Source organism: Oncorhynchus tshawytscha, linkage group LG30 (assembly GCF_018296145.1).
Source record: "Oncorhynchus tshawytscha isolate Ot180627B linkage group LG30, Otsh_v2.0, whole genome shotgun sequence".
NCBI classification, from domain to species: domain Eukaryota; kingdom Metazoa; phylum Chordata; class Actinopteri; order Salmoniformes; family Salmonidae; genus Oncorhynchus; species Oncorhynchus tshawytscha.
In genome coordinates this window covers 47,598,485-47,608,142 of record NC_056458.1, presented here as the reverse complement: position 1 = coordinate 47,608,142, position 9,658 = coordinate 47,598,485, and the positions used below count along the sequence as shown (strand labels likewise).

Here is a 9,658-nt window from a genome sequence, read left to right as displayed (position 1 = left end):
CATCCCACATCTCCTGTTCTGAGTAACACTGATTCAGGAGGAGACCACTCAATAACCCATTCAATAAACAAGACTGTTCTCCAAGTAGCTGGACAGCACAGCCACACACACACACGCAAGACTTGGTTCTGGGTTTCGAGATTAAATGGGACATTCAGATTCACTGTGCTCTTTCAACTTTGGTTGACCAATCGAATTTGTCCATTGAAGAAAAGCACGTGTCCAAACCAAGGGAGGCTGCTGAGGACGGGCTCATAATAATGACCGGAACGGAGTAAATGGAATGGCATCAAACACCTGGAAACCATGGAAACCATACGTTTGAGGTATTTCATACCATTTCCCGCTCCAGCCATTACCTCCAGCCCCGTCCTCCCCAATTAAGGTGACACCAACCCCCTGTGGTCCAATCCTCAGCCATATCTAAGGAGGGCGAGAGGATTAAATTTGATCGCGCTTTTGTCAGCTATGCAAATTTTAAAGGCAACTTTCCCGCCTTCGCAGAGACCCAATTCACGGTAAACACTCCATACGTCAGCTCAATCGGAAATTACCTTTAAATGTCAAGCTTGCTATAACGCGGATCTACCTCTGATCGGATTGAATCCAGTCTTAAAATTATTATTTTTCTTTCCCTGTACTCCCCTCATCTTCCTCATTTTCTCTCTTTCATCAGTGCTCTCTGGGGTGTCTCCTATTTCACTCTTCCTCCTTCTCTCCACCCTCTCCTCCTTTCTCAACGTGTGTAGGACCTCTGCCAGGTAAACTGTCCCTCCTCCCCTCCTCCCCCTCCATCATTGAGGTGTTCCTGTGTGTGTGACTGTGTGCTCGGTCTCTCTCTCTTCATCATGGACTCCCTCCTCTTCCTCTGGGGGGGGTAGCATGGTACTGCCCCTCTGCCCACCCCTGCCCATGCCCGTACTCCCCCTACACCCCCACCTCATCCCCTTCCTCTCCTCCCCCTTCAGAAATTCAGCCACCACCCTGAAGTACTCCAACACAGACACGCTACTCCAGTTACCTCCCACCTCTCCCTCCCCCTGTCCTCCCTCCTCCAGTCCAAACCCACAGTGTCCACCCGTCTCCGTGAGCGCCAGCAAGAAATAAGGGTTGTTTTGGAAAAGGGCGAGGGGCAGGGTGGAGGGGGGCGGCAGGAGGGGGTCGTCACGGCTACAGAGGCAGAGCACGGGAACCGCCACCTCGTCTGCGTCCCTCAGAGGTTCGTTCCTCTCCCAGTAACTCTCCCAGTCCCTGGCAGGACGACCCCGCTCCCCCAGCACCCAGGATGCCACCCCACCTACCCCTGATACCCCTGCTACCCCAGCTCCCCTAAGGGAGGCTGGGGGAGCAGTGGCCTCTCTGGCACCTGATCTGGCTCCAGAGGTGGAGGCTGGGGCCCCAGGGATGTGTGTGGAGGTCCCAGGGAGGAGGGGTCCTATTGAGTGGTGTGGGGTGTGTTGGTGGGGTGCTGTGTCCCCTGCTCTGGTGGTTGGAACCCTGGGAGTGGAGGCAAGGGTGGGGGAGACTGTTTTGGCACCGGGCATGGCCTCCAGTTTGGTGTTGTGGGGTCCTGTCAGATGGGGGGTGTTCAGGGGGCGTACAGTAGTCCCTGGTTTGGTGGTTGGTGTCCCGCTGGCGGTTCTGGCCCCTGGGGTCGGTGTGTGACTGGTTGGGTGGTGGGGGATATTGGGTCGTAGTGCAGAGCAGAACAGGGTCTCTTCAAAGTCTCTGAGGGAGGAACAGTGGAGAGCCCTGTCTACATCTAACACCCCACTAAGGGCACTGGCATACCTGGGGAAGACAAAGAAGTCAGAACATCATCTCTGATGCTTTAGCACAGTTTACCAACCCCATCATCACTATGGCCGGGATTCAATGCCAGGCATTGTTAGAGTGGCACACTATAATGGACTTTTCCAGGTAATTTACGGTTCAGCCGTCACCGTTTATCCTGAAGGTGATAATGTAGGAGGAAATGACATCAAAAAGGTACACTGTGTTGTGGGTTAACATAAACATCATAACGATAATCATCATCATCATCTCTCTCCTACCTGCTGAGCTGCAGTTTGCGTTGGATCAGCACTGCCCAGCGGTAGAGTGGCGGCAGGGGCGTGTCAAACCACAGTTGGCCCTGCAGGACAGGTGAGATGCAGGCTGCAGCCGTCAGGTAAGAGGAGGAGCCACACTCTCCCAAGTAGGACAGCAGCAGGCCCGAACCAGAACCCTCGCTCACCGCTACCAGCACAGAGGACGGGTGCCGGCTACGCACATATGCTACTGTCTGGAGGACACAAGGTTAAAGGTTGTTTAATATTGTTGTTATAAAACCAGCTGATATTGTTCTGAAACCAGCTAGCTAGCTAGCTTACTGATATTGTAATAAAACCAGCTAGCTAGCTAGCTTACTGATATTGTTCTGAAACCAGCTAGCTAGCCTACTGATATTGTTATAAAACCAGCAAGCTAGCCTACTGATATTGTAATAAAACCAGCTAGCTAGCTAGCTTACTGATATTGTTCTGAAACCAGCTAGCTAGCTAGCCTACTGATATTGTTAGAAAACCAGCTAGCTAACTTACTGATATTGTTATGAAACCGGCTAGCTAGCCTACTGATATTGTTAGAAAACCAGCTAGATAACTTACTGATATTGCTACACTCACTAGGAGGGGTCTCACTAGGTGGGTTCTAGGACTAGCTCAATGGTCTCACTAGGAGGGTTCTAGGACTAGCTCAATGGTCTCACTAGGAGGGTTCTAGGACTAGCTCAATGGTCTCACTAGGAGGGTTCTAGGACTAGCTCAATGGTCTCACTAGGATGGGACCTAGGTGTGCATTTACAGTTTAAGTTGGAAGTTTACATACCCTTAGGTTGGCTTTCAACCACTCCACAAATTTCTTGTTAACAAACTATAGTTTTGGCAAGTCGGTTAGGACATCTACTTTGTGCATGACACAAGTCATTTTTCGAACAATTGTTTACAGACAGATTATTTCACTTATAATTCACTGTATCACAATTCCAGTGGATCAGAAGTTTACATACACCAAGTTGACTGTACCTTTAAACAGCTTGGAAAATTCCAGAAAATTATGTCATGGCTTTAGAAGCTTCTGATAGGATAATTGACATAATTTGAGTCAATTGGAGGTGTACCTGTTGATGTATTTCAAGGCCTACCTTCAAACTCAGTGCCTCTTTGCTTGACATCATGGGAAATTCAAAAGAAATCAACCAAGACCTCAGAAAAAAGGTGTAGACCTCCATGAATCTGGTTCATCCTTGGGAGCAATTTCCAAATGCCTGAAGGTACCACGTTCATCTGTACAAACAATAGTACGCAAGTATAAACACCATGGGACCACGCAGCCGTCATACCGCTCAGGAAGGAGACGCGTTCTGTCTCCTAGAGATGAACGTACTTTGGTGTGAAAAGTGCAATTCAATCCCAAAACAACAGCAAAGGACCTTTTGAAGATGCTGGAGGAAACAGGTACAAAAGTATCTATATCCACAGTAAAACAAGTCCTATATCGACATAACCTGAAAGGCCGCTCAGCAAGGAAGAAGCTACTGCTCCAAAACCGCCCTAAAAAAAGCCAGATTACCGTTTGGAACTGCACATGGGGACAAAGATCGTACTTTTTGGAGAAATGTCCTCTGGTCTGATGAAACAAAAATAGAACTGTTTGGCCATAATGACCATCATTATGTTTGGAGAAAAAAGGGGGATGCTTGCAAGCCGAAGAACACCATCCCAACCATGAAGCACGGGTGTGGCAGCTTTGCTGCAGGAGGGTCCTGTGCACTTCACAAATAGATGGCATCATGAGGGAGGAAAATTAGGTGGATATATAGAAGCAACATCTCAAGACATCGTTCAGGAAGTTGATACTTGGTTGCAAATGGATCTTCCAAATGGACAATGACCCCAAGCATACTTCCAAAGTTGTGTCAAGGTATTGGAGTGGCCATCACAAAGCCCTGATCTCAATCCCATATAATTTTTTGAGGCAGAACTGAAAAAGCATGTGCGAGCAAGAAGGCCTACAAACCTGACTCAGTTACACCAGCTCTGTCTGGAGGAATGGGCTGAAATTCACCCAACTTATTGTGGGAAGCTTGAGGAAGGCTACCCAAAACGCACCCAAGTCAGGCTATTTAAAGGCTATGCTACCAAATACTAATTGAGTGTATGTAAACTTCTGTCCCACTGGGAATGTGATGAAAGAAATAAAAGCGGAAATAAATCACTCTCTACTATAATACTGACATTTCACATTCTTAAAATAAAAGTGGTGATCCTAACTGACCTAAGACATGTTAACTTGGATTAGATGTCAGGAATTGTGAAAAACTGAGTTTAAATGTATTTGGCTAAGGTGTACGTAAACCTTCCGACTTTAACTGTAAAGTCTGAGATGTCAGAGTACTGAGACCACGTTGTACGCACGTGTCCCATTCAGCATTTGTATGTTCAACATTAAACACAATATCATTATTAGGTCAATTATAGACCATACAATTATTATAGTAATATTGTGTACCTGCATCAGGTCAACAGAGTCTCCATACTCAGTCAGCCGTGGCGTGGTGAGAGGGCACCCCCCCGTGCCCCTACGGTGAAACACGAGGGAATAGAAACCCTGACGAAGAGCCATTCTACACAGACCTCTCAGGTGGGGCGTCACTCCTCCCCAGTAGTGAGGGATGAGGAGGAGGATTGGAGGTGTGGAGGTGTGGCAGCCCAATGCCTTCCCCCCAGGATGGTGCTCCTTCCCTCTCTCCCATCCCACTGCCTCTCCCCCGCCTACAGCCCAGTCCAGAGCCACTAACCCCCCGTCCTTCAGTAGAAGGTGGTCTCGGGTAAAGTTGACCTCTTGTCCCTGGTCTCCTGCAGTCAGGCCCCCCAATAGAAAACTTGAGAGGGTCTGGAGGTGGGGGTCCCCCCTGGGCCATGGGGCCAGTCTGGGTCTGGCCAGGGAACAGCAGTGCTGGAGCAGGAACCGGGCCAGGGCTGTGGGCTTACAGGCTAGAGTGGGTCCTGGGGCTGGGGAGAGGGCTGGATGTGATCCCAAGCCAAGGCCCATTCCACTCTCCCTACCCCAGCTTTTCTCTGTTGACGGTCCTATGGCAAGGCCTGGGGATGATCCATGCTCCTGTTCCTGTGTTCCTGCCCTATCCTTGCCCCAGCCTGGCTCTGTGTGAGGGTGGTGGATGGGGAGCTCCAGGACCCAGCACAGTGCCACCCACAGCCACCAGGCGGCAGCCCTCACCCCCAGCCTCGCCATTCGCTGTACCGGGGGCCAGCGGAGAGCCAGGTAGAGCAGGAACAGCAGCAGGGAGGGCAGGAGGTACAACACCCTGTCACACTCCCACTCACAGGAGGAGACGACATCCTGGTCAGTGGCCATTGTTACCATGTTTAGAACCAGGTCTAGAACTCCACAATGTCCAGGTCTAGAACTCTACAATGTCCAGGTCTAGAAATCTACAATGTCCAGGTCTAGAAATCTACAATGTCCAGGTCTAGAAATCTACAATGTCCAGGTCTAGAAATCTACAATGTCCAGGTCTAGAACTCCAGAATGTCCAGGTCTAGAACTCCAGAATGTCCAGGTCTAGAACTCCAGAATGTCCAGGTCTAGAACTCCAGAATGTCCAGGTCTAGAACTCCAGAATGTCCAGGTCTAGAACTCCAGAATGTCCAGGTCTAGAACTCCAGAATGTCCAGGTCTAGAACTCCAGAATGTCCAGGTCTAGAACTCCAGAATGTCCAGGTCTAGAACTCCAGAATGTCCAGGTCTAGAACTCTACAAGGTCAAGTTTTTCAGGTCAGCTAGAACCTCTTTCCATTCACAACATTTTCTCTCATTTGGTGGCTACTGAATGTGGCCCTGAGTAACAGATATGGATCGCACAGAGAGCTAAAGTACAGCCAGGGTTGTATAGCAGGTATTTACATTGATCTAGTATAGCAGATCTTTACAGCAGTCCAGTGATATTGTATAATGTAGCAGGCCTTTGCAGCAGTCCAGTGATCTAGTATAGCAGGTCTTTACAGCAGTCCAGTGATCTAGTATCGCAGATCTTTACAGCAGTCCAGTGATCTAGTATAGCAGGTCTTTACAGCAGTCCAGTGATCTAGTATAGCAGATCTTTACAGCAGTCCAGTGATCTAGTATAGCAGATCTTTACAGCAGTCCAGTGATCTAGTATAGCAGGTCTTTACAGCAGTCCAGTGATCTAGTATAGCAGGTCTTTACAGCAGTCCAGTGATCTAGTATAGCAGGTCTTTACAGCAGTCCAGTGATCTAGTATCGCAGATCTTTACAGCAGTCCAGTGATCTAGTATAGCAGGTCTTTACAGCAGTCCAGTGATCTAGTATAGCAGATCTTTACAGCAGTCCAGTGATCTAGTATCGCAGATCTTTGCAGCAGTCCAGTGATCTAGTAAAGCAGGTCTTTACAGCAGTGTTGGCTCCCCTGTTTCTCCCTTTGTCCCCTGCTAATATAGCAGCCAGTTAGTGTTGCTCAACCTCTACGAGTGACAGAAAGAATAGACTGAGAGAAAAAAGGGGAGGTGAGGGGAGGGGAGAGCACGTCACCTCTCTCTCTCTCTCTCTCTCTCTCTCAGATACCAAATATATTTCCCTCTCACCCTCCCTACTCTATCAATCTTTCCCAACCCCATTAGTCCCTCCCTCCCTCTCTAAATCATTAGCAATCAGTGCTGGGTTTAAACTCACCATAGATATAGAGTGAAAAGAACAGACACAACACTTTTATTCCATGTCTACATAGAGAAGGTAATTTGGCAATTTGGGTAAACAGATAACAGTTACACGTGTTGGACTGAGCAAACCCTGAGCAAACATGAATATCTAAACTCAACCAATCAAAGTGGTCACATCAACAATTGGCTGGTGATAAACTATGGTTTCTATGTTGCTTACACAGACACACCAGGGTTTGGTTAGCGGTAATTACGGCTTTTGGCCTTTAAAAAAAATAAATTGAAAAGCCAATAAATAAAATTGGCACCGGCCAATTGTCCAGAAGAGAGAGAAATAAGGCCAGTTGATGGAAATATATTTGACCTGTCATGCTTATCGGTCTATGCCTTAATTTGCATAATTTCGTGGAATTAAATTGGCACGTGTTATGTATTTTATTTATCACACACACGTCATACAGACACAGAGCGGAAGAGTCAGCCTTCGAGCAGAAAATATTTCCGCGGTCTAATAAGCCCAATCATTGCGAAACAATTCTAAATGCAATCACGTGTTTAAAAAAAATTGGTTTTGGCCATGATCATTTTTTTTCTTCAATATTTGTATTTCACAACTGGTAATTGAAGCGTTTCCCATTCACCATTCAAATACATAGTCCACGGAAGGTAGGCTTCATCAGCACGTCACACACCACTTTGCAATGAGTTGGAGGCAGTACGCATTTGGAAAACATAAAACATTGAAACCTGAACGTTTTACTACACTTTATGAGGCATGTTTTACCTTGCTTCTGAACATATACTTTTCTACTATGGGGTATAGTAGATTAACATAGGTTCATAGGCTAGGTAAATCTTTACCTAAGTAAATTTAAATAAATTACCAAAATTACACTACATGACCAAAAGTATGTGGACACTCGAGTTCCAAACTGGACACAGCGTGAGCACAATAACTGTTAAATGGAAGCTTCATGAAATGGGTTTCCATGGCCGAGCAGCTGTATACAAGCCTAAGATCACCATGTGGAATGCCAAGCGTCGTCTGGAGTGGTGTAAAGCTCGTTGCCATTGGACTCTGGAGCAGTGGAAACACGTTCTCTGGAGTGATGAATCACGCTTCACCATCTGGCAGTCCAACGGACGAATCTGGGTTTGGCTGATGCCAGGAGAACGCTACCTGCCCCAATGCATAGTGCCAACTGTAAAGTTTGGTGGAGGAGAAATGATGGTCTGGGGCTGTTTTTCACGGTTGGGGCTACGCCCCTTAAAGGGCTCCCAGTCTAAGGCACTGCATGTCAGTGCTAGAGGTGTCACTACAGACCTTGTTTCGATTCCATAGGGCAGCGCACAATTGGCTCAGCGTCGTCCGGGTTACGGGAGGGTTTGGCCAGGGTAGGCCTCATTGTAAAATAAGAATTTGTTCTTAACTGACTTGCCTAGTTAAATAAAGGTTAAATAAATAAAAAAGTTACATTGAAGGGAAATCTTAACGCTACAGCATACAATGACATTCTAGACGAATCTGTGCTTCCAACTTTGTGGCAACAGTTTAGGGCAGGCCCTCTCCTGTTTCATGCACAAAGTGAGGTCCATACAGAAATGGTTTGTCAAGATCGGTGTGGAAGAACTTGACTGGCCCTCACAGAGCCCTGACCTCAACCCCATTGAACACCTTTGGGAATAATCGGAACGCCGACTACGAGCCAGGTCTAACCGCTCAACATCAGTGCCCGACCTCCCTAATGCTCTCGTGGCTGAATGGAAGCAAGTCCCCGCAGCAATGTTCCAACATATAGTGGAAAGCCTTCCCAGAAGAGTGGAGGCTGTTATAGCAGCAAAGGGGGGACCAATTCCATATTTTAATGCCCATGATTTTGGAATTAGATGTTCGATGAGCTTGTGACCTTTGGTCATGTAGTGTATATAGCCTAATTAGCCTACTCCTGTCTATACATAAATAAAATAATTCATAATAGACTACTAAAACAAGGTTTGGCCACAGAGGATCATTAGATTCCCGTAGCCTTAAAAAATAAATAAATTGTGGATTGTTTTAAATCGAATTGCCTACAGCTCTCTTTCCTTCCCGCTGTAGGCAATTCGATTTAAAACAATCCACAATTTATTTATTTGCACGCTGCAAATACCAAATAGATGATTGTTGAGTTGCGACTGTCAGTGAATATAAGTAGAGACCCAGCCAGGCAATATTCAATTAAATTGTGGGAAAACAGTTTGGAAAGCAAATGATAAAGAGAATATATTGAAAATACTCGAATCTTTCTTTTAGTTGAGCAAACAACAGTAACGTTAGGCGATATACCTATTTTATTGGCACCAGAGGAGAGCATATTCACTCATTATTGTTGGGTCAGTGGCACTTAAAAAAAAAAAAAAATTGTAAAAAAAAATGTTTCCTCCTGTCATAATCTATTTCTATATATTTTCTATATATTCTATATATATATATTTCTATATATTCTATATATTCTATATATATATTTCTATATATTCTATATATTCTATATATATATTTCTATATATTCTATATATTTCTATTTCTATCTATTTGTCTCTTTCCTCTTTGTTCCAAAGTCGCTTTTATTGATTGTTTTGTCCAGGTTAGCAGAGTAGGCTCCCCAGTAATCTATCGTAGTAAAACTCCAGTCGTACAAAGTGTAGTCGAATTGTATGCATTTTTCTCCCATGCGAAGAAAGAAGAAACGTATCTGATAAATCCAATAGCCCAGTCCTTTTTTTTGTTGCGAAAAGGGATTGAGTTATATATATTTTTTTGCCTAAATTATGACTATCCAATATACTCATCACATTACAAATAGTAGGCTATCTTACATAAGTCTGTAAATGCGATGATGCATGGAATGCTTTATGATAAATGTGCATTTTATTTTATG

At 45.8% G+C, this 9,658-nt stretch overlaps 1 protein-coding gene across 1 annotated transcript; it reads right to left on the bottom strand.

Moving 5' to 3' along the window:
- Positions 1-413: 413 nt before the first annotated feature.
- On the bottom strand, positions 414-6,669 carry LOC112239672 (protein ABHD15-like). Its single transcript, XM_042309160.1, has 4 exons — positions 4,552-6,669; positions 2,055-2,284; positions 940-1,791; positions 414-423 (listed from the first exon to the last, which is right to left on the bottom strand). The coding sequence occupies exons 1-4, from the start codon at positions 5,425-5,427 to the stop codon at positions 414-416; spliced, it is 1,968 nt and encodes a 655-aa protein (XP_042165094.1). The 5' UTR covers positions 5,428-6,669.
- Between the last annotated feature and the right edge of the window lie 2,989 nt (positions 6,670-9,658).